The sequence below is a fragment of the Sus scrofa genome, chromosome 6, assembly GCF_000003025.6.
Source record: "Sus scrofa isolate TJ Tabasco breed Duroc chromosome 6, Sscrofa11.1, whole genome shotgun sequence".
Lineage (NCBI taxonomy): Eukaryota > Metazoa > Chordata > Mammalia > Artiodactyla > Suidae > Sus > Sus scrofa.
In genome coordinates this window covers 79,046,546-79,071,418 of record NC_010448.4, presented here as the reverse complement: position 1 = coordinate 79,071,418, position 24,873 = coordinate 79,046,546, and the positions used below count along the sequence as shown (strand labels likewise).

At 39.9% G+C, this 24,873-nt stretch overlaps 1 protein-coding gene across 38 annotated transcripts in view; it reads left to right on the top strand.

Moving 5' to 3' along the window:
* EIF4G3 (eukaryotic translation initiation factor 4 gamma 3) overlaps positions 1-24,873 on the top strand; it is a 359,841-nt gene that overhangs the window by 310,644 nt on the left and 24,324 nt on the right. For 23 of the 38 annotated variants that reach the window (XM_021097639.1, XM_021097671.1, XM_021097668.1 and 20 more), the window contains 7 exons: positions 650-782; positions 3,882-3,976; positions 6,580-6,673; positions 8,292-8,409; positions 11,826-12,046; positions 13,831-13,949; positions 18,625-18,797. In XM_021097639.1, coding sequence (XP_020953298.1) covers positions 650-782; positions 3,882-3,976; positions 6,580-6,673; positions 8,292-8,409; positions 11,826-12,046; positions 13,831-13,949; positions 18,625-18,797 — 953 coding nt within the window. The remainder of the gene's footprint in view (positions 1-649; positions 783-3,881; positions 3,977-6,579; positions 6,674-8,291; positions 8,410-11,825; positions 12,047-13,830; positions 13,950-18,624; positions 18,798-24,873) is intronic. The other 15 variants (XM_021097673.1, XM_021097663.1, XM_021097661.1 and 12 more) reach the window with 3 other exon arrangements.

Below are 24,873 nucleotides of genomic sequence, written 5' to 3'. Positions count from 1 at the left end.
GAACTGAGTGGCCTTACACCAGACTAAGTCAAGGCCGAGGAATCCTGATCTTTTTTGGGGGGTGGGCCTAGGCCCTCACCCGAAGCATATGTAGATTCCCAGGCTAGGGGTCGAATTGGAGCTGTAACCACCAGCCTGTGCCACAGCCACAGCAATACCAGATCCGAGCCACATCTGTGACCAAACAACAGCTGACAGCAATACCAGATCCTTAACCCACTGAGCGAGGCCAGGGATCGAACCCGCAACCTCATGGTTCAGGTCAGATTAGTTTCTGCTGAGCCATGACGGGAGCTCCCCTGATCTTTCTTGTTTCCTCTTCCCTCTACTCCTTTCAAAAGTGCAAAATGATTTTAATACGCACACACCCAGTTGGGTCAAGTCCCTCACTCTGTGTTGTTATCCATCAGCTGTTGGAAGACTCAGTATACAGTAGCTCAGGTTGATTGAGAAAAATTGAATTCTTCATCTCTAACACCCAGACTGCACCCCATGTGCCAATGTGTAAGACGGATGAAAAACTGCCATAGTACCAGATTTTGTATGTATCTTATACTTTTCCAGCAGTGGAAAGTATAAGATAGGTTTTCAAATGTTTCCTTTTTCTTCTTAGTTATCTGGCTGATAATCTTATTTTTTCCTTTTGTAGTGTAATTGGGTATCTCGAAGAGCAGATCAAGGGCCTAAAACTATTGAACAGATTCACAAAGAGGCTAAAATAGAAGAACAAGAAGAGCAAAGGAAGGTCCAGCAGCTCATGACCAAAGAGAAGAGAAGACCAGGTGAGGGATGGAGTCCACCAGGCATTAGAGAACTTGGGAGTTTAAGAGACAGATAGATTGAACCCGCAGAATAGAGAGGCAGTTGGTAAGTGAAGCAGCTTCACCTGGAGACTGGTTAGGAGTAAAAGCAGAGAGTATAGGAACTAAACATGATTTCTTTGACCACATCAAAGGCAGTAATCAACAAGACTTTGTTGAGCATTTTCTGTATACTCAGTATTGGTGAGAGAGAGAAAAAGAAGTAGAAGATGTAGTTCCTTCCCTCTAACAGCTTCCGGTTTATCTGACAAGTCAGAACTAATAGAGGGAACGTTTCAAGCAACTGGAAGATGAATTATGAAATGTATTCTCCACTAAGGCCGTTAAATTTCAGAAGACGAGAGATAGAAAGCTGGACGAAATTCTTATTTGAGGAAGGGGCAGTTGATCCAGGTATTGGTATTTGGAAGGGAAGGAAAAATTCTAGTCATGGAATTAAAATAATAAATAAGCCTGATTAGAGTAAAATTTAAGTGTTCATAAGGAATGGAAAAATGTTTTTTCTGAAAGAATGGAACCAGCTTAGAAACTTTTGGCTTGATTTGCCATTAAAGAGCCATTTTATGTTTCTGAGCAAAGGAATAATGTTATGCTAGAGGTGTGTACATAAAACCAGTCTGTTGCTCTTCACATGATGAACCAAGGGGTAAACTGAACTCAGAAATGTTGCTGTTGCTGTTGCCTCAGATCCTGTGCGGAAGGAGGTAAGATTTAGTCATAGAAGAATAAAAAGGAAGAAAAAAACGGGAAAGATGAAATAGAAGATACTTTACACCTGAGAAAATGGAAAGTGTGTTGACTAAGTTTAGGAATGTTGAAAGAGGAAGCCTTTATCAGAGAGGAAATGATTATTTTTCTTTTAAGCCTGTTTATGTCGAGATGATGTCCAGATGGGAATGCTTGTTTTGTCTGTCGTGCAGTTAAGTGATGAGGGTCATACTCCGGTAGCATGGAGAGCATAGACTCTGGAGCCAGACTGTCTTGGTTTGCGTTTCAGCTCTCCTGCATACTAGCTGTATGACCTTGCACAAGTCATTTAGTCTGTAAAATGGATCTCACAATAGCCCCTAGGATTTGCATGAGGATTAAATGAGGTAAAATAGGTAGAGTGTTCAGTGGAGCAACTGGCACCTTGTAAATACTCAAGAACCATTAGCTGTTGCTTATCACAGACGTTATACAGCTCATAGTGAAACTCTGAGAGATGACTCCTTCAGGAAAAAAAGTGTACTTTTCCATTTTGTAGGACACCATGCTTACCTTCCTCACCTTAGTCCCTAGCACAGTGCCCTTTCAGGTAATTACTTTCATTTACTATTTAGCTAGATTGAGAGGGAAAAAACATGAAAGCCTAATCCACAGGTGTCCACAGATAACTAAAGGAAGAAAAGAATTCTTAAAAAAGTGACAGATGAAGAACCAGTTGAGAGGAAGAAGTACTGGGATATCGTGTCATAGAAACAAGGAATAAGCAAGTCAGTTTGTGATCATTAATATCATTTAGCAAAGAGAAAATTAAAAAGTTTGTGAGGATTGGAAAAGCTTTTGGATAGATAGATTGATGGTCTTTCATTCATTGACTGAATATCTGTTGAGGGAGTATCACCTAACAGGAAAGACAAAGTCCCTTGCCTCATGCATCTCATGTCTTGCGGGGGAAGGGGGGTATAAATGCTTAAATATATAATTTTTTCAAATTGCTGTGTTCTATAAAAAAAATAAAGGGGAGTTCCCATCGTGGCGCAGTGGTTAACGAATCCGACTAGGAACCATGAGGTTGCAGGTTCGATCCCTGCCCTTGCTCAGTGGGTTAACGATCCGGCGTTGCCGTGAGCTGTGGTGTAGGTTGCAGACACGGCTCGGATCCAGCATTGCTGTGGCCCTGGTGTAGGCCAGCGGCTTCAGCTCCGATTAGACCCCTAGCCTGGGAACTTCCATATGCCGCGGGAGCGGCCCAAGAAATGGCAAAAAGACTAAATAAATAAATAAATAAATAAATAAATAAATAAATAAAGGGAGGGAGTTAGGAGTGCAAGGTTCGGTGGGTAGAGGTTGCAGTTTTAAATAGGGAGGTTGAGAAGCCTATTAAAGTTGTTGTTTGACTGAAGACTTGAATGAAGTAAGGGAAGGAGTTCAGTCATGTGGATATCTGGGGAAGAGGATTTTAGGCAAAAGGACTAATAAGTACGGAGGGTCTGAATCAGCCTTTTCGAGGATCAACAAGGAGGCCAGTGTGCCTGGAACAAGGGCATAAGGGGAGAGTGATAGAAAATGGGGCCTGAGAGGCAGGGGCTTCATTGTTTAGAGTCTGTAGGCCATTTGTAAGGAATCTGTCTTTTTCTTGGAATGAAGTAGATAGCAGAAGTGTCTTGAGCAGAGAGGTGACAGGACCTGACCTACACTTTACAAGGGTCACACTGGCTGCTATGATGAAAATGGTTGAAGATGAAAGCAGGGGCGCCAGTGAAGATGTTTTTACGCCAGTTGAGGACCATTGCTGGCTTAAACCAAATTTGTAATGTTGGCAGTAGTTAAAAGGGCCTAAATGCTGAATATATTGTAAAGCTTAAATTGAAAAGATTTGCCAACAAATTAGGTGTGAAGTGTGACAGAAAGAGGAATCACAGTTTTCTGCCTAAGCAGCTAACCATTTGGAGAAGGAGATTTTTGGGGAATGTTTGAGGCACACTGTGTCTTATGATACCATTAAGTGGAATAAACTTTGGAATAAATTATTTCCATTCAGTGTCTCCCTAGGTATCCTAATCATTAACCCTATAAACATTAGATTTAACCCTCCCCTGTCTAGCACTAAGTCCCTTTTCATTTGTATCAGTTGATTTCTTCTAGGTCAGTAATGTTTCAGGAGAGATCAATTTAAGCAAAGTGCTTCTACTTGATATTTTCATGTTGTGGGTATTAAAGAGACTGTCAGCAGTGCTTTAACAGTTCCTTTTGTCTTTTTCCTTGGAACTGCTGTGCTGAACATATTGCTCACCCTTTCATTATCAAACTGATTTGAGACTGTTGAGAGACTGGCTCACTCTCTTTTCCCTCTAGGTGTCCAGAGGGTGGATGAAGGTGGGTGGAATACTGTTCAAGGGGCCAAGAATAGTAGGGTACTGGACCCCTCAAAATTCCTAAAAATCACTAAGGTAAGTGTGATGTTTAAAACACAACTTCAAACAGCCTCAAAACATGACTCTCAAAATTATTTCTCTTATAAAAAAGCCATATTGCAGATTTCATGGGGTGGTTGGTTTTTAGTGTAGGTGCATTTCTACAAGTCAGCATCCGTAAGTGTATTCTTACATACTTGTCCTGGCGTTATTTCTACAAGTTTACTAAGGACTAGGTTAATTAGGTTTACTAAGGTTTAGTATGTGACTAGGTTAATTCTTATAAGTATGAAATGCTTAGTATAAGAGGGATGATAACAAAAATTCTTAAGACGGTATAGTTAAATTGCAAGCTTTTATGCAGTGTATGCTTAGCTCTAAGGAAGAAGCAGGTACCTGTTTAAGTGTAGCCATGAAAGGAATGATGGTTTGCTATATCCAAGGTGTAAAAGAAATTACAGAACTACCAGAAATTATTCTGTGACAATACTTAATATACTCTTTCTTCTCTTGAGAATCCATGGGCAGTAAAAGGAAAGAATTTTCTCTTAGCAGATGTTTTCAGCAGCAGAAGTTGATCACTATAAGTAGCATGAAGAACCTTGGAGAACACAGAGAAAGCAGAATTACATTTTGTAAAAGTGGAATCTTCTACAGCCCAGTGGGTTTTGTAAATCACTTGCAAGTCTAGTTTGATCCTTACTTATAATACACTATTCATAGTTCTTAAAACTGGCAGCCTGCCAGTAAGATCTAAAGACAATCTAAAGCTAATGTTGAAAATCTCAAATGGAAGGAGATGCGTCTTTATGGATTTGTCAAAGCTTTGCTTCAGGACAGAACAACAGTCCCTCTCTAGACCTTTCAAAATGTATCAGCTAGGATCCCATTCTCAAAGATTCTGGTATATTCTTCCAGTTGTTTCGGTCTCAGAGAAGGAATTCCATTGCTGAATACATCTTGATTCCCATTCACTTCAATTCTAGAAAGAGACAGTTTTAACCAAAATCATTTGTCTGTGTTTTAAAATGTTTCTGTGCATGGGCCCTATAAAAAGGAATCCCTGGAATGAAGCCTACAATATTACTTCCTTAATGTTTTGAAAAATATGTAAATTTTAAAAATTAACTTAGTGTATATTCAGATAGTTACATTATAGTTACTCTATATAAATATCTTACTAGAAGTTCAAGACTTTTGGAGTTCTTGCTGTGGCGCGGTAGGATCAGCAGCGTCTCTTCAGTGCAGATTCAATCTCTGGCCCAGCACAGTGGGTTAAAGGATAGGCTCCGATTCCTGGCCTGGAAACTCCATAGGCCACGGGCCAAAAAAAAAAAGTTGAAAACCATTAGCAAATTCAGTGTTAACTGGGAGATATTTGTGTGAAAGCGTATCATACAGCAAGGCACTGTCAGAATATGGTAATACCTTTGTTAGGAAGAGCCACTTTACAGCTTTTGGCTGTGCACATTTTATTTTTTTCTTTTTACAGCCACACCCATGGCGTATGGAAGTTCCCAGGCCAAGAGTCTAATCAGAGCTACAGCTGTAGCCTTTGTCACAGCCACAGCAACACTGGATCTGAGTTGCACCTGCAGCCAACACTGCATCTTGTGGCAACACCAGATCCTTAACCCCCCAAGCGAGGCCAGGTATTGGACTTGCATCCTCATGGAGACAGTGTTGGATATTTAACCCACTGAACCACAGTAGGAGGTGCTGTGCCATGTGCATTTTATGGGATGACACATGTTATGTTGTAATTCTTTTTTTGTTTATTTTTGGTCTTTTTTTTTTTTTTTTTTTTTTTTTAGCGCCATACCTGCAGCGTATGGAGGTTCCCAGGCTAGGTGTCTAATCAGAGCTACAGCCGCCAGCCTATGCCACAGCCACAGCAACGTCAGATCCAAGCCTTGTCTATGACCTACACCACAACTCACGACAACGTCAGATCCCCAACCCACTGATCGAGGCCAGGTATCGAACCTGCAACCTCATGGTTCCTAGTCGGATTTGTTTCCAGTGCACCATGACAGGAACTCCCTATATGGAGCTCCTTATGTTGTAATTCTCTTCATTGTACTGAAGATGTGCTTGTGCTTAGAGGGTTAAACCTGAGGCACCTTAATGCCCTAACCTTATTCTCTCTTTTCTTACTCTCCTTTATTGACTGCTCCTATTATACCTCTCCATCCCTGCCCCAGCCTATTCTAGGCTTTGCTAAAATGTAAAATCTTTATGTCTTTTGACTTATTTTCTGACAATCACTTGAAGAGATTAATGAGTTAATTTCGTAGTATTTCTATATTCCTTTTCCCTTTTTTAAATTATTGGGCATTATTGTAAGAGAAGAATCACTAGAAACTGCTTATGTTTAGAAAACTGGCAAACCATCTTAGAGGATCTAAATGCATTCTCCAGGCGAGTGGTTTCTAACTGTATTTTGTGGAAGCTGGATTCCAGAAAGTACTTCAGGGACCATAAGAATCCCAGTTTGATGTGGACAGTCCCAACTTGTGTTTCTTATACTGGCATTCCAAGCAAAGTTTTTTATTGCACTGGGGGAAAAAAAAAACAAAAACATAAACTATTATTCTAGAGGATTTCGTATTATTGACTTGTGATCACTTATGTTATAGCCCACCATTGATGAGAAAATTCAGCTTGTACCTAAAGCACAGCTGGGCAGTTGGGGGAAAGGTAGCAGTGGTGGAGCAAAAGCAAGTGAGACTGGTAAGTATAGGGTATCCCTTCCTGGGACTCTTAGATGTGCTCTGTTAGCATTTGTCTTACAGTGCATTCCACAATCATTTCAGGAAAAGATCTATAGACTAATCATGCCCAGATTTATTGGTGTCTCACTCTAACATAATTTGAAGGGTCACTCCTTAGTAAGGATCCTTAGGTATTTTTAAAATGAAAAAAAAAATTTAATTCAGTTAGGTTATTTTAAGCTTTGATCTCTTAGCTTCCTTTGTTGTTGCTGTTACTGTCCACACATTAGTATAATTAGAGAAATTCATGGGACCCCATATTGAAAGGAAAACTCATTTTACTGAGAAAAATATTATTAATACCCAGAAACATTTAATTTCAGGGAGTTGTAAAAGAAAAAGAATTATATTGAAATATTTTTTCAAAATCTTTATTAAAAGTAGATTTTTATTTTTTTGGTTTTTAGGGCTGCACTCGCAGCATACGGAGGTTCCCAGGCTTGGCGTCTAATCAGAGCTACAGCTGCCAGCCTACGACACAGCCACAGCAGCTCAGGATCCGAGCCGCCATTGCAACCTGTACCACAGCTCACGGCAACACCGGATACTTAACTTAGTGAGTGAGGCCAGGGATCGAACCCGTAACCTCATGGTTCCTAGTCGGATTCGTTAACCACTGAGCCACGATGGGAACTCCTGACCTTTTTTCCTTTAAATTAAAAAAAAAAAAAAATAGTGTTCAATTAAACTCAAACACATAATTTTACATAAATGACATCATAGCATTTATGTTAGCTTTTTTTTTAAAATTGTATTTTATATTTTGTTCTGTGACGTCTGAGCTTTCTGGAGCATTTCTTTTTTTTTTTTGTCTTTTTAAGGCCGCATGTACAGCATATGAAAGTTCCCAGGCTAGGGGTCAAATCAGAGCTGCAGCTGCTGACCCACACCATAGCTCACAGCAATGCCTTAACCCACTGAGCAAGGCTGGGGTTCGAACCCATGTCCTCATGGATACTAGTCGGATTCGATGCGGCTGAGCCATAACAGCAACTCCTGTGTTATCTTTTTTAAGTGAGTATTTTATTCTGTTTTTGATTGCCCCCTTCCTTCTCCTGTTTACCACTCCCATTCCCATACCCTACTTACGATAATTTAATTTTTTTTTTCTTTTTTTTAATGGCTGCACGTCCTGCATACGGACGTTTCTGGGCTAGAGGTCCAATCAGAGCTGCAGCTGCCGGCCTACACCACAGCCACAGTAACACTGGACCGAGCCGCATCTGGGACCTACACTGTAGCTTGTGGCAATGCCCAATCCTTAACCCACTGAGCAAAGCCAGGGATGGAACCTGCATGCTCACGGACACTATTTTGGGTTCTTAACTTGCTGAGCCACGACAGAAACTCCCTAATTATATTTTTAAAGGAGCGAATGGTTGTGATGAACAAATATACCTAAATTCTTTTTTGCATACAAAATCCCTCTAACATTGTGCTTCTAAGAGTATGCTCTGTGGACAAGGAGATTTCTGTCACTTTGTTAGAAGTGCCCTACCCCAAGGAGGCAGATTAATTAGAAGCTGTATTTTAGTCATGTGATTTGTATTTTTTTCCTTACTCCTTAATACCTATAGATGCCTTACGGTCAAGTGCTTCCAGTTTAAACAGATTCTCTGCTTTGCAACCTCCAGCACCCTCGGGATCTACATCATCCACACCTTTAGAGTTTGATTCCCGTCGGACCTTAACCAGGTAAGAATGCTGGTCTCCATGTTAGCTCAGGACTGACCTGAGTCTGTGTATCACTGTCTCTGTCTCTCTGCCTGTTTGTCTCCCTCTCTTTCTCTCACTCTCTCTCTCTGTCACACACACACAAGGATTATAGTGATAGTCCCTGTGGATAGATTCCTTTCATCCCTGAGGTTGATTTCCTCCAAGATAAACAAATTATAGATTGTGGAAGAGGTGGAATGGAAGGGCAAGTTATCTGACAAATATCTGATAGTTTGCTCCACTAAGAAAGCCTGGCCCACCAAGAGATCTGGAGGCTGGTATAGGGCTCTCCAAGCTAATATCTCAGAATGCTGTCAACCTAGCATTCTCAGGCTGTGAATTAAAGGGCATGACAGCCCACCCATATGTTTCTCTGTCACACTGTTCTTTGAGTTGTATTTGAGATTGTCTTTAATTTCTCACTATGCTCTGTATTCTACTATCTTTCTACTTTCATTTTTGTGGGATTTGTACAGTCATGTGTTCCACTGGCTGGTTTACAGAGAGAGGATGAGGACTTAAGAGTGACAGAGAATTAAAATTTTGTTTTTGGCCCACACTCAAGGCGTGCAAAAGTTCCTAGGCCAGAGATGGAACCTGAGCCAGGGCAGTGACAATGACAAATCCTTAACTAAGCCACCAGGGAAATTCAGAGAATAAATTTTTTTTTTTTTTTCCTTTTAGGGCCACTCCTGCAGCATATGGAGGCTCCCGGGCTAGGGATCCAGTAAGAGCTGCAGCTGTCAGCCTTCACCACAGCCACAGCAGAGCTAGATCTAAGCCACATCTGCGACCTATGCTGCAACTTGTGGCAGTGTCAGATCCTTTAACCCACTGAGAGAGGCCAGGGACCAAACCCGAATCCTCATGGATATTAGTTTGGATTTGTAATCTGCTGAACCACAATGAGAACTCCAAAATTTTTGATGTAAGCACTTACAGAACTGAGTTTCTTTAAACTCTCAAACTTATGGTTTTTATTATTTAATCAGTATAGCTAGGTAGATTTTCTAACTTGTTACTATTCCCTGGGCTTTTGAAACAAAATACACTTAGATACAGATCAGCTTTTTAATGATGACGTAGATTGTCATTAAGCATCAGTCATGCTATTGAGGTCTTTGTGGCTCTTGGCCCTCTTACGACTTTCCCTTGATGGCTCTACTTTTTAAGTACTGTGTAAGTTCTTTTCACAGTGGTTAAATCGTTGTCATGCCTCTAAGTCTTTTTTCTTTCTCTTTTTTCTTTTTTGGCTGCACCTATGGCATGTGGAGGTTCCCATGCCAGGGATCAGACCCATGCCACAGCAGTGACCCAAGCCACTGCAGTGACAACACCAAATCCTTAACCTACTGCACCACAAGAGAACTTCTCTTTTGTTCTTTTTAATTTGCTGCTTCTAAGCTGCCCTGAGCCAAAGAGCTATTTTCCCAGCTGATTAGAATTATCTGAAAGAGGGCTAGGAAAATAGGAAGATTTTTTCTTAAAATGAATGAAGTGTGTGACTTTGGCTATTCAAAAACTTAATTCTACTTGGTTCCCAAATATTTTTCATGTATTCGACGTTTCCTTTTTTAACTCAATGAATTTTATTACATTTATAATTGTACAGTAATCATCACAACCCAATTTTATAGCATTTCCATCCCAAATCCCCAGCCTATCCCCCCACTCCCTAGCCTGTCTCCTTTGGAAACCATAAGTTTTTGAAAGTCTGTGAGTCATTTTCTGTTCTGCAAAGAAGTTCATTGTATCCTTTTTTTAGATTCCACATATAAGCGATAGCATATCACTGACTAACTTCACTTAGCATGATAATTTCTAGGTCCATCCATATTGCTGCAAATGCCATTGTTTCCTTTTTATGGCTGAGTAATACTCCACTGTGTATAGGTACCACATCTTCTTTATCACTCATCTTGTCAATGGACATTTAGGTTGCTTCCATGTCTTGACTGTTGAATATAGTGCTGCAATGAATATTGGAGTACATGTATCTTTTTGAGTTATGGTTTTTTCTGGATAGATGCCCGGGAGTGGGACTATTTTTAGATTTTTGAGGAATTTTCATACTGTTTTCCATAGTAGTTGCACCAATTTACATTCCCACCAACAGTGTAATAGGGTTCCCTTTTCTCCACACCCTCTCCAGTATTTATTGTTTGTAGACTTTTTGACGATGGCCTATTCAGCATTTCTGAATAAATACAGTATCACTGTAATGTTTCTAAGAGAGTGATACCACATTCTTTTGGTATTCTGTTTCCCTTTCACTCATTTAAGTCATATTTTTTTTACGGTCTTTTTTTCTTTTCCTTTTTTGCTTTTTCCTTTTTAGGGCCACATCTGCGACATATGGCAGTTCCTGGACTAGGGGTTGAATCAGAGCTGCAGCTGCCAGCCTACACCACAGCCACAGCAATGCCAGATCTCGTGGATACTAGTTGGATTCTTAGCCTGCTAACAATGTGAATTCCACTGCCTTCTTTTTTCTTAAAATTTTTTTAAAAATTTAAATAAGGACTTGCCATTGGCATTTAAAATTTTCAAGTGGTATCCCTTTAACATTTAAGAAGAAAGCTAAAGCACATCTTAACATCCTCTTTAGACACTGACGTTGCTTGTTTATATAAATATACTTGGAATATAATTAGTGACTCGCACATCTAGTTATCTGTTTATCATACTAAGTGAAGTAAGAAGGACAGATGCCATATGATATCACTCGTATGAGGAATCTAAAATAGGATACAAGTAAACCTGTCTATGAGACAGACGGCCATAGAGAACAGACTTGTGGTTGCCAAGGGGGAGGGGGTTGGGGGAGGGAGAGAGGGAGTGGAGTGGGAGATTAGGGTTAGCAGATGTAAGCTGTTACGTATAGAATGGATAAACACCAAGCTCCTGCTGTATAGCACAAGGAACTATATTCAGTATCCTATGATACACTGTAATGGAAAAGAATATTAAAAGAATGTGTGTGTGTATCACTTTACTGTACAGCAGAAATTTTTTTTTACAGCCATACCTGTGGCATATGGAAGTTCCCGGGCTGGGGGTCAAATCAGAGCTACGCCACAGCCACGGCAACATTTGATCCAAACCACATCTGTGACCTACAACTGCACCTTGAGGCAACGCCAGATCCTTAACCCACTGAGCAAGACCACGGATTGAACCCACATCCTCACAGAGACTGTGACAGGTCCTTAACCTGCTGAGCCACAGTGGGAACTCCATTACCCCAGAAATTAACACAACATTGTAAATCAACTGTACTTCAATTTAAAATAAAGTTATCTGTGAAGAAATCTTCTGGATACTTTTAGAAAGTCTTTGAATACAAAGGGGATGGAGTGGTCTTTATTTTGAAAAGTGTTGTTTTGTCTTTTAAGTCGTGGAAGCATGGGCAGGGAGAAGAATGACAAGCCCCTCCCATCTGCAACAGCTCGTCCAAACACTTTCATGAGAGGTGGCAGCAGTAAAGACCTGTTAGACAATCAGTCTCAAGAAGAGCAAAGGAGGGAGATGCTGGAGACCGTGAAGCAGCTTACAGGAGGCATGGACATGGAGAGGAGCAGTGCTGAGACTGACCGGAACAGAACCAGGGAGTCAGGTAAGGGGCTTTATGTGAACAGAAGCAGTTAAAGATTTAGGCCTTAAATTTGGAAGGAAAAAAGAAAAAACAAAGGAGACTTTGTGCCTGAGTAGATTTCAGAATCAGAATATGCGCCATTGCCTTAAAAGTTAAAGGTTATCTTCATAGTCTTATAACGTAGTTCTCATTTCTCAGGTATCCCTTTGTTGAGCACTTTTTAAATTGTCCCCTTTTGCTATTGCAAGTAATGCCGATGAGGTCCTCTTACTGTATATTAAGCAATATGAATTTCTTCCACGGTCCCTAAATTATACCCCACTGTGCATGAGAGTACATATCCTTTGTAGAGCCCCTCAAGTGTATGAAAATGCTGACACTATTGAGCCACTACAGGGCAAACCAAAAAGAAACTATCCGGTTATCTTTTGTTACCTGCACCTTAGACTCTCTGGGGTTTATGTATGTGTTTAGTATGTATGTATGCAGAGGCCCAACTCAGATAATGCACCAGAAACTGCCTCATGTATTTAACCTGTCTGTGTTTCAGTCTTCTCATCTATTATATAGAGACAGTAAGTGTACCAACCCTGTAGAATTATTATAAAGAATAAAAGCAAAGTTAAGACATGTAAATACTTAGAACATTACCTGATAAATACAAAGTTTGTAAAAGGTCTTAGATGTCTTGATGATGATAATGACAGCGAAGGGAAGTAGTTTTAAATCTTAATCCTGAGGTAATACTGGTTGTTTTATAACATTTTCATAGCTTTCAGTTTGTTTCACAATTTAAACTATGTCTCCTAACTATAGTCTCTAAACGGATCTCACAGGTAAATTGAAATGTCTTCTCCCAGCTGATAAAGACTTCAGATGATTTAGTTTTAAGGACATGAGGCTTTCTTACCTGTGCTAGGTATTCGAGGAACATAACAAGATAGGGTATGAAAATATCTTGTGTGTAATGAATAAGGTAGCACAGTGGCCCTCTCTGTTTATTGTCTGGGTCATTTGTTCCTTTCCCACATGCACCTGAACACCTAGTACCTTCTGGGCACTCAACCCCTCTCTTGACCTTCAGTCTACTGCATCAGGAAGAACTTTATCAAATAACTCTACAGAAGAAGATGTATAAGTATAAACCGAGAAAAATCCTGTGAAAGAGAGTTCTAAGTGAGTCCTTACTTATTAACAAAGGGACCAACTAGAATTGACATATAGGGACCTTAGGGAAGTCTTCCCTCATATCCGAAGGTTTGCCAGGTGTGGCACAGAGAGAAAGAACATGCCACACTGGAGAAGCACCACAAGCAAAGTATTAGTAGGTAGAACCGTGGCATGTTCAAGCAGCCACCAAAGGCCGGTATAGCTATAACTCTGTGCACAAGTCTGCAGGCTACGTGTGCTCATCATCATCGCAGCAATGGAGAGGAATCAAAATACCGAAAGGAGATACAGAGTAATCTAGAAAAACGTTGAATCAGTGAAATGAATAGTATATTGTAAATCAGCTCTATCTCAGTTTTTTAAAAGTAACAGAAAGGAACAAAGAAGCTCTAATTACAAAACTTTATCATATCCCTATACCTTTTAACTGCTATGGAATATGAAGTTATTTAGTGTATATCGATTCTAAAATAAATGTTTCTGTATCCTGCTTTTGGATGGCTTGCTTTGTCAAATTTATGTATTGTAACCCTTTACTGAAGAAACAGTGTTAGAACATGTAAATATTAACCATAATCCTACCATTTTAATAATTTTTATCATTTTTACTTTCTCACTTTTTTAAATCCCACTAGTAGTGAAACCAGAAATTCCAGCAATGTCAGCCCCTGACAAGCCTGCATTGTCAGAGGAGGAAATGGAAAGGAAGTCCAAATCTATCATTGATGAATTTCTACACATTAATGATTTCAAGGTAAATGAAATTTTTAAGAAAGCAGCAACAACACAGATAGCCCTGTGAACAAGAGACATAGCAACTTGGTTCTGGTCTAAAGCAGTTGTCATTGTGAACTGATGAGACTTAGAATGAGTAATCCAAGTCCTATACAGTTCAATTTGTACAACTCTCATGCATTTCTGCCAAGTATGCTCTTTAAAATTGATACCATAGTTCACAGGATCACCTGGCAGAAAGGGAGAGCAGGTATAAATCCATTTCCAAATACAGAATAACCAGATCAACCTTGATATTAATGAACAAAAAATAAAATAACACGTTATCATTATGAGGCATTCCTGGCTCCCTATATATTACCTGTCATTATCTCTACGATCATTTTACCATCATTCTCCTATTAACTTCAAAGAACTGCTGACATTGGAGTTCCTGTCATGGCTCATGGCTCAGTGGTAATGAACCTGACTAGTATTCATGAGGACGCAGGTTTGATCCCTGGCCTCACTCGGTGGGTTACGGATCCAGCGTTTCTATGAGCTGTGGTGTAGGTCTCAGACGCAGCTCAGATCTGGTGTTGCTGTGGTTGTGGTGTAGGCTGGCGACTACAGCTCCAATTCGACCCCTAGCCTAGGAACCTCCATGTTATGCAGGTGCGGTCCTAAAAAAAGAAGGACAAATAAATAAAGCATTGCTGACATTACTTTTTCTTTATTTCATACATGGAAAACCCAGGCACAAGGAATAAGTAATGTGTCAAGGTCAGACAGCCTAAGTGAAATATTTCAAGACATGGCTTTGAATTTGCCCTTCTTTAACCGTAACCTTCTCTTTGAACTCAATATTCTAAAGGTGGAGACAGATAAACTCCACAATAGTTATTTAAATTGGAGTTATAATAAATGGTCACAGACCTATAGGTTATTAGGAAAGATCAAATAATGGGACCTAGTATAGGGATCTGGAGTTAGCAAAGGCTTATCTCTTAAAATATTTGTCAGGTGTATTAACTACTTTTGCTTTGCAAAAGCTTACTGAAATTGTCCAGTATTTAGAAGTAGGAAGAAGTTTTCGTAATGAGCAAGTTGGAGAGGGGAGTACTTTGCAGAGGCCCTTGAAAATGCAGCAAAAATAAATGAACATTAGCTAGAAGGAGCCAAAAAATAGACTATACTGTGATTTGTTAGATTCTTGGGAAATGCGTATTTTTCTAAGTTGGCAGCACAGCTTTTTTAACTTGCATAGGAATGGGGAAAATGAAAGATTTCCTTATAAGAAAGTGGAAAGACTAAGAAAGATGAAAAACAGAAACAATAAGGAAGAAAGCAGTAGAGATTGGCTTTGGAAATAATTTAAAGGATATAGCAACAAATACTTTGAAAGAGGAAAAGTAGGACCTTGTGATACACTGGAGGTGTAGAGAGAAAAATACTTTAGTAACACCAAACTGCAGCAAGAGGATCCTTTGAAGATTCTTTAGCCCTAGACCATGCCTGTAACTGAAGGGACAGTCAACTATAACTCATGAATTTCACTGTGCAGTGTACAAGGCAGAGTGGCACCTGCAGGGTGGCAGTAAGAACCAGGTAATAATGTCAGACATAGTGAGGGCTTGCTATATGCTAGGTGCTACTCTATTTTGTTTTGTTTTTGGGTTTTTTTTTGGGGGGGGAGCAGATGTTTTTTGTTTTGTTTGTTTTGCTTTTTAGGGTCAAACCCGTACATATGGAAGTTCCCAGTCTAGGGGCTGAATTAGAACTGCAGCTGCTGGCCACAGCCGCAGCCACACCAGATCCGAGCCGCATCTGCGACCTATGCCACAGCTTGCAATGATGCCAGATCCTTAACCCACTGAGTGAGGCCAGGGATCGAACCCGCATCCTCAAGGATACTAGATATGGTTCTTAACCCACTGAGCCACAATGGGAACTCCTACTCTAAGTATTTTAGATGTATAATTTAATCCTCATAACTCCCTCCAGATGTTACTGTTATTACAATAGCCATTTTAAAAATAAGGAAACTTAGGTGCAAAGGGTAAAGTAACTTCCTCTCAGTCATACTGCTGATCAGTGGCAGACTCAAGATTCAAAACCAGGCTTCTAGTTTCAGAGCATAAACTATAATTTTTCTTGTTACCTTTAAGGTATTAGTGTGTCATGCTAACGGCTTACAGAGCTCATTCTAAGGAAGTTTTTTTCCTAACATTTTGATATGTGCTGTTATTATTAATAGTAATATGAATAAATATTTATTGAGCCTTTGTTTTCGTGTCTGGCAATGTGCCAACTACTTCTATATGCATATTATATGTAGTCTTTGCAGTAACCCTATGATAGCAAATCAGGACTGAGAGGTTAAGTTACATTCTTTAATTCACACAACTGTAAGTAAGTGGCAGAGCCTGGATTAAAACCTGTATTTGTCTGACTGAACAACCTTTGTTTTTGCCTATATGATATATATTTATTGAGTACGTGAAATGCCCCAGCCATGATTTAAGGAATGCTATGTGGAACTATTGTAATGCGTATAGTGAACAACAACATAGTCTGCTCTTATGAGTCTTACTTTCTAATGGGAGATACAAAGCTGCCCTAAAAATAGATAATAAATAAACAACTACAAAAACAAAACAAAAACAATGTTCCAGTGCAGAGAAGTAAAATTAGGTTGGTATGGAGTTCCCATCCTGGCGCAGTGGTTAACGAATCCGACTAGGAACCATGAGGTTGCGGGTTCGGTCCCTGCCCTTGCTCAGTGGGTTAACGATCCGGCGTTGCTGTGAGCTGTGGTGTAGGTTGCAGACGCGGCACGGATCCCACGTTGCTGTGGCTCTGGCGTAGGCCAGTGGCTACAGCTCTGATTCAACCCCTAGCCTGGGAACCTCCATATGCCGCGGGAGCGGCCCAAGAAATAGCAACAACAACAACAAAAGACAAAAAGACAAAAAAAAAAAAATTAGGTTGGTATGATAGCCAGTGATTGGGCAGTCCCCAGAGACTAGAGGAGGTATCATTTCAGCTGAGAGCTCAAAGATAAAAAGAATCAAACCAGGAAGTTCCCTATGTGGCGAAGCTGGTTAGGGATCTGCATTGTCTCTGCAGAGGCACAAATTTGATCCTCAACACAGCACAGTGGACTGAGGATCTGTCTGTGCTGCAGGTATGGCCAAAAACAAAGAAGAATCAAACCATTAGAAAATCAGGGAGAAGGGTAATACTATGAACTGCTGTGACATTAGAAGTTCCATGATACGATTTCCCTGGTGGCTCAGAGGATTAAGGATCTGGCATTGTCCCTGCTGTAGCTTGGGTTACTGCTGTGGCACAGGTTCAGTTCCTGGTCCCAGAACTTCTGCATGCCTCAGGTGCAGCCTAAAAAACAACAACTGCTAACAGTTTTGGAGTTCCTGTTGTGGCTAAGCCAGTTAACAACCCAACTAGTATCCATAAGGATGTGGGTTTGATCCCTGGCCTTCCTCAGTGGGTTAAGGATCTGAAATTGCCGCAAGCTGTGGTGTAGGTTGTAGATGTGACTCAGATCTGGTGTTGCTGTGGCTGTGGTGTAGGCTGATAGCTGCAGCTCCAATTCATTTCCTAGCCTAGGAGCTTCCATGTGCTGTTGGTGCAGCCCTCAAAAGAAAATAAAGAAAAGAAACAGTTTCATATGACAACTGTCTCATAAATGCCAATGTCATAAAAAAAACAAAGGAGAAAGGACTGATCTAGATTAAAGGAGACATCGCAGCATATGATGTCATGTTTTCAATTTGATCCTAGAACAACAACAACAACAAAGCTATACTGGACATTTGGGGACAGATGTGGAACTTTGAAAATGTACTGTATATCAGATAATGTTTTATTGATATTCTTGTATGAATGTTAAATTTCTTAGATATATAGAGAGAAGTAAAACTAACAATTGATGAAATCTAAATTGAAGTAAAGATATAGAGGTATACATTGTATTACAGAAAATTACCAAACAGAATTACCTCAGTTGCCACATTGAAGCCTTTGAATCATGACATTAAATTTCTATTTCAATATTATTTCATAATATGCCATTTCAAGTTTTTAAAATAATCACAAGATAGGTAAATATTGTGGAGAAAAACACATTTTTAGCTCTGATCCTTCAAGTGATCTTTTTTTGTCTTTTTGCCTTTTCTAGGCCGCTCCCGCGGCATATGGAGGTTCCCAGGCTAGGGGTCTAATCAGAGATGTAGCCACCGGCCTACACCAGGGATACAGCAACTCAGGATCCGAGCCATGTCTGAAACCTACACCACAGCTCACGGCAACGCCGGATCCTTAACCCACTGAGCAAGGCCAGGGATCGAACCCGCAACCTCATGGTTCCTAATCAGATTCGTTAACCACTGAGCCATGATGGGAACTCCTTGAGTGATCTTTAAAAAAATTGTTAACCTAAACCTATTAGCCACATAAAGATGCACTATTCTTTTGTTTTCAAATATGCCTAATAATATTGCCCATATCAGTCTGCATTTTACTGAGCTGTATTAATATTTAAATATATATATACATATATATGTGTATGAACACTGTCTTGCTCGTAGAGTTTTCTACTGACTTTGTTATAAGTAAAAGATTTTAAAATATTTTTAACATTCTGGGAATTCCATCCAGATTTTGGAGTAAGTTGTTATTTGCTCTTTGAACAGGAAGCCATGCAGTGTGTAGAAGAGCTGAATGCTCAGGGCCTGCTACATGTGTTCGTGAGAATGGGAGTGGAGTCCACCCTGGAAAGGAGCCAGATAACCAGGGATCACATGGGCCAATTACTGTATCAGCTGGTGCAGTCAGAAAAACTCAGCAAGCAGGACTTCTTCAAAGGGTTAGTATCCTACTCACAAGTGGTATTCAATTCTTAAGTAGTAATTTTTTAAAGTATCTATCTTTTTAGGCATTTAGGTGTTTCTGTAGATTAAAATTGTATCTGCTATAATATATGATGTATATCATATTGATAATATGTTGATATGATGGCATTTTATAGATTGTGCTAGCCCATAATGATTATTTTCTGGTTTTCTATATCTTATTGTTAGACATGTATTATGATATAAGTAAGGTAACAGCCCCCCCACTTAACCAGAGGAAGCTCTGAGCTCCACATGAGCCTATTTACATGTAAACCCCTGCATGTTCTCTGAGAAAAAAGCTTTTATTTGTGAGAAAAATTCCCAAAAATTAACTTAAACCTTAAACACTTATCCTTTCAATAAACCAGGGTTCATTTTGGCCAGGAAATGCTGCTGTGTCCACTCTACCCTATCGAAGGATATGTAACTACAAGTTATTGATGATTTAGTTTATTCCAAGTTGATGGCTGGTTTGATGAAGTCTAGTCTCATTTTTGTTGTATTCTTATTTGAGCAGGTTCTTATTTGTGTTGTGTTCTTATTTGAGCAGGTTCTGATTATTTTTGTGATCATCACAAGCATATGGATCAGGTTTTTTGTAGTACATTCACAGAATCTTACCCAGGCTTAGGTTCTAAAATCCATATTTAAGGCAAAAATTGCATATGGTAAAAAAAAAAATTTGTTTTAGGAGTCCTGTGGTGCAAATGTAAACATAGAACAGCACCCAGTACTGACCAGGTGCCCACTCTGAGAGAACAGCAGCTAATACCTCCTGAGGGATGAATGTCAGATTCCCATCCCCCATCTCACACTCACTCAGGCTAAATGCTCATTGAGAATTCTGCACTGTTTAAATTATTTTTCTTCTCATAAATCTTTTTTGCCAATCTGATATTACATTCTTGTAAACTAAATGCACATGATGAAATGCCACTATTCATCTTTCAGATATAACCAGCCTCTTAGAATAGTATAACCATTAAATGCCAAGGCTGAATGTACCCAGGAATAATTACTCATTTGATTCTGTGAAGCATGATGATGTTGCCCTCAAGTCCCAGAAAATGTATACTTGTTCCTAGGATCATTAAAAAGTTATCTTTCAGCCAATAAGCTGTTTTGTCTTGATTTAGTGACTTGACTAGAGGGAGGCCATCTGACTCAGTCAACTTTAGTAAGAAACTTTGGCGAAAGTTGCTGTGGTTGTTGACCTTTAAGGCCAGGATGTCTTCTCGGTTTTAAAAAAGAGAAATCTGCAGTTCACTCCAGTAATAAATAATAAGAGCAAATGAGGATATCTACAGCCTCGAAAATGGAGATCTGCCCCTAGCCAACTTGAAACTATAGTTTCAGTGGTAACTATTATATTAGTTTATAAATATTTTCTTTTTATCCAGATATTATGATAGATTCACCAGAAATTTCTGGAAATGAGAATGTTGGATTACTACTTACCATTTTGTCTCTCTTCGAACGATTCATACCTAGAGAGCCCTCAAGGAGTTTATTCATATCTAGAGAGCCCTCAAGGAGTGTATTCTAGTCTCACGGGCCTTAAGTGAACTTGCAAAGTGCTAGCTTGACTTCTAGGCTATTTCAAACATTTTTATTTCCCTTTGTGGGGTTCCCTGAGGAAAAAGTGTGACATCCACACATAGTGTCCACACTTTCATTGGTAGTGGTGCTGAAGCTGCTGCTGGCAGTACTGCCACAACCACAACCTTTTATTTAGACCCAAAAATCAGATTAACACTTCTGTGTCTCAGTAACTACTTCATCTTTCTCTGTCCCCATTTCCTTCTGCAGCTTGAAATAATGCAGTGACTACAGGCCTAGTTCTTTTTTTTTTTTTTTTTTTTTGTCTTTTGTCTTTTTTGTTGTTGTTGTTGTTGTTGCTATTTCTTGGGCCGCTCCCGCGGCATATGGAGGTTCCCAAGCTAGGGGATGAATCGGAGCTGTAGCCACCGGCCTACGCCAGAGCCACAGCAACGCGGGATCCGAGCCGCGTCTGCAACCTACACCACAGCTCAGGGCAACACCGGATCGTTAACCCACTGAGCAAGGGCAGGGACCGAACCCGCAACCTCATGGTTCCTAGTCGGATTCGTTAATCACTGCGCCACGACGGGAACTCCCAGGCCTAGTTCTTGATGCTTAGTTAGACCTAAAGAAGCCATCCTTAGAGCAAGAACCCTGTGAAGACCCCTATTCCTTCCTAAATGGGGAGGCCTGGCAATTTTTTCTAAGATGGAAACAAGACAATTGCCCCCACTTTATTATCCACCAAGAGCCTTCTTGCAAGTAGATCATAGTTTCCTAATTACTTCAGAAGCCTAAATTATAAACAGATCATATCAGATCAGGTTTTTTATAGTACATTCACAGAATCTTACCCAGGCTTAGGTTCTAAAATCAATCAGAGAGGCCATTTCATTGGAGGCCCAAAAATGCCCTGTCTTTCATCTCTTTAGTTCCAATATCCAAAAATCTCTGACCTTACATGGCACTGTGGGGAGCATCAAGGTCAGCTTCCTTGGATGCAGATACTGCTTAGATGTAAACTTCTGAACAGTCATTAAAGCTGTTTCTACCTAGCTCCCTAAGCCAGTGATGATTCTGAGAAACAAAGTAAAAGACTTCCAAGTTTAGTGGGCCCTGATCAGTCGTTAAGTAATCTGTCGTTTCTCCTACAGTCCCTTCAAAGCATACATTGCTACTTAAATAGTAAGATAGGCTAGGAGTTTCCTCTGTGGAGCAGTGGATTATGACCCAGTTTGTCTCTGTGGAGGCACCAGGTCAATATCTGGTCCAGCGCAGTGGGTTAAGGATCCAGCATTGCTACAGCTGTGTCGTAGGTGGCAGCTCTGGCTCAGATTAGATCCCTGGCCCCGGAATTTCCATATGCCTCAGGGGTGCCCAAAAATAAATAAATAAATAAAGCTGAGAGCCTTTAGAATTGTCCTTGTAAGATGTTATATCAATTCTGAGCATGGTAGTTGCTGTATGTAAAACATATTTCCATAACATCAAAGCAATCCTTTTGGAATTTTTAGGACTTGAGTCTAAATATTCTGTGATGCAAATTAGATAGGTAGGGAGGTGGACACATTATTGTGTGGGTGGATGCATTTCAGATAGTGTAGTACAGTCATATTATATCATGGCTTTAGAAGATTTCTTTTTAAAAACTATGTAGTAAAGGTAGTTGAGTATAGTTCACTGTTCACCATGGAATTGGAATTTCTTTGAAAGTGTAATAAACAAATGAAAAACAGGACAGCAAAAATTGGAGTTGACAAAAGACACAAAATATGTGCCCTTCAAGTAATCTTGATATATTAGTACTTACTTTGGGAGATGCTTAATGGAAAGAAAGTTCTTATTTCCTCCTTGATTACATTTTTGGAACTTTTCTAGCCATTTAAGGCAATTCTGCTTTGGTAAAAAGTATTTCATAGCTTACACAGAGTAGCAAACTAAGACCCACATGCAACATTGTAGAGGCGCTAGTTAGCAAATGAAGACCTCATTTGCTCACATAGGTAAGATTTAGTTTAGATAATCTTTTTTGTAATAATACTTTGTTTTTGTTTTTTTGTCTTTTTGCCTTTTCTAGGGCCACACCTGCGCCATATTGAGGTCCCCAGGCTAGGAATCTAATCAGAGCTGTAACCACCGGCCTACGCCAGAGCCACAGCAACGCCAGATCCACCTACACCAAGCTCACGGCAACACCGGATCCTTAACCCACTGAGCAACGCCAGGGATCGAACCTGCAACCTCATGGTTCCTAGTTGGATTCGTTAGCCACTGAGCCACAACGGGAACTCCTGTAATAATACTTTGAAGATGGTACTGGAGTATAAGAAGGCTTTTCATTTTCTTTTTATTACCTCCTTTTACCTGTAGTCAGATTCTCTTAAGATCAGCCGTAATAATACTTGACCAGTCTTACTTTGAGATGTCGTCACTATCTCTTCTTTATCTACAGTAAAATTTGTGTTTTTACTGAGTTATCATAATAAAAATTGTGGTAAATGTTGCTGCTGATATTTCCGATTGTGGTAGATTGTTTTGCCTTTTTAGCAGTTTTCTAATCAGAACTTTACTAAATTAAAATATATGTTTCTGGGAGTTCCCTGATAGTCTAGTGGTTAGGACTCAGTGCTTTCACTGCTGCAGCTCAGGTTCAATCCCTGGTCTGAGAACTGAGATCCCATATCAAGCCACTACATGCCATGCCCAGATAGATAGATAGGTAGCTATATTGCTTTCTTCATAAATTTTTCACAGGAACTCAATGTATAAAAGAAATAAAAGTAGAGTTTCTGTAGTTGAAATGGGGAGAGGATGCCTGAGGGCCCACCTGTAGATCTCCCCAAAGTGCACTTTATTGGGTGTGGTAGTCACTCCCTACCAAGAATAAAGGTATGGTGTAGCTCTGTTTCATTTATTCAGCCAGCAGAAAATGTATATTATCCAAGGCATTGTCATAGGCTGAACTGTCCAAAGCCATTGTGATAATTATCTAGCAGCTTCTGCGCACCAAGGTTTTTTCTTTTAAAATTGTACAAAAGGATTTAGAAACTCTAAACCTGAAAAGAAATAAGTCTCTTACAGTCTTGTTCTACATGTATTGTATGTTCAGCCAGATTTTTTTGTTTGTTTGGTTTTTTAGGGCTACAAGTGCGGCATATGGAAGTTCTCAGGCTAGGGGTCGAATCAGAGCTACAGCTCCTGGCCTACACCACAGCCACAGCAATGCCAGATGTGAGCCGTATTTGTGACCTGTACCACAGCTCATGACAAAGCCAGATCCTTAACCCACTGAGCAAGGCCAGGGATCAAACCCACATCCTCATGGATGCTAATCAGGTTCATTTCCACTGAGCCACAACGGGAACTCCCAAATACGTTTTTAACCAGCCATATGGATTTGATCAGTGATGGTGGTCTGTACCATCATAAACTGACTAATCATTAAGTAGAAAACCAGGACAAGAATATGGGTATCTTTTAGTTGTAGTATGAGATGAAAAGAACAGTAGATAAACTGCTGCAAGACCAAGATGGCTTACAGTTGTCTCATGAGCTCATTAAACAGTTTATTTCATTAACCCATGGAACATGAATAGGCATTATGGGTAGTTAACCGAGAAATTCTGGAGTTCAGCCAGATTATATTCCATCACTGGCACATTAACAAAGCTGAAAGTGTATATAATGAGGAATCTGTTGTATAGCAAATAGATGTCAAATAATTGTAAGCTGTGAGGTCTCAAAGTTGGCGTTAAGGATTCATGAAGTCCAGTGTTAAATAATGTGGCTGAGCTGCAAACTGTTTTCAAATGGCACCTTCAGAAAAGTGACCCTGCCCTGGAGTGGCGCCTCTTTTTAAGCGAAAAATTTTAGTGATGCATAGGCCCCTCATATTGCTTTTTTTAAAAAAAAAAAAGAAGATGGCACATTCTGGCTAAAAACTAGAATTGCATTGAAAAAGCACACATTTTATTTTATCTGAAAGGATATGAAGACTAATACGACCTACCGTAGGCTCCTTTTTTTCATTCCCTCTTTCCTTCTGATTATGTGTATTTCCTTGTAATTGTGTCTGAGTCTCTGTAATTAAATTCACTTTTTTGTTTTCGTACTTTTTAATATAATCCATGTGAGAATGATTAACAAAATCTTGAATTATATTTTAATACTTACAAATGAATAGCTGTGATTTTTCAGCCTAAATAAGACTGGTAATATTTTGTATTTGAGTTTCCTAAATTTTATATTAAAATTCCATTTCAGAGTTCCCATTGTGGCTCAGTAGAAATGAACCCAACCTGTATCCATAAGGACGTGGGTTCAATCTCTGGCCTCACTCAGTGGGTTAAGGATCCGGCATTGCCGTGAGCTGCATTGTAGGTCACAGACAAGGCTCAGATCCCTCGTGGCTATGGCTGTGGCTGTGGTGTAGGCCGGCAGCTGTAACTCCAATTCAGTCCCTAGCCCCGGAACTTCTGTGTACTGCAGGCATGGCCCTATAAAGCA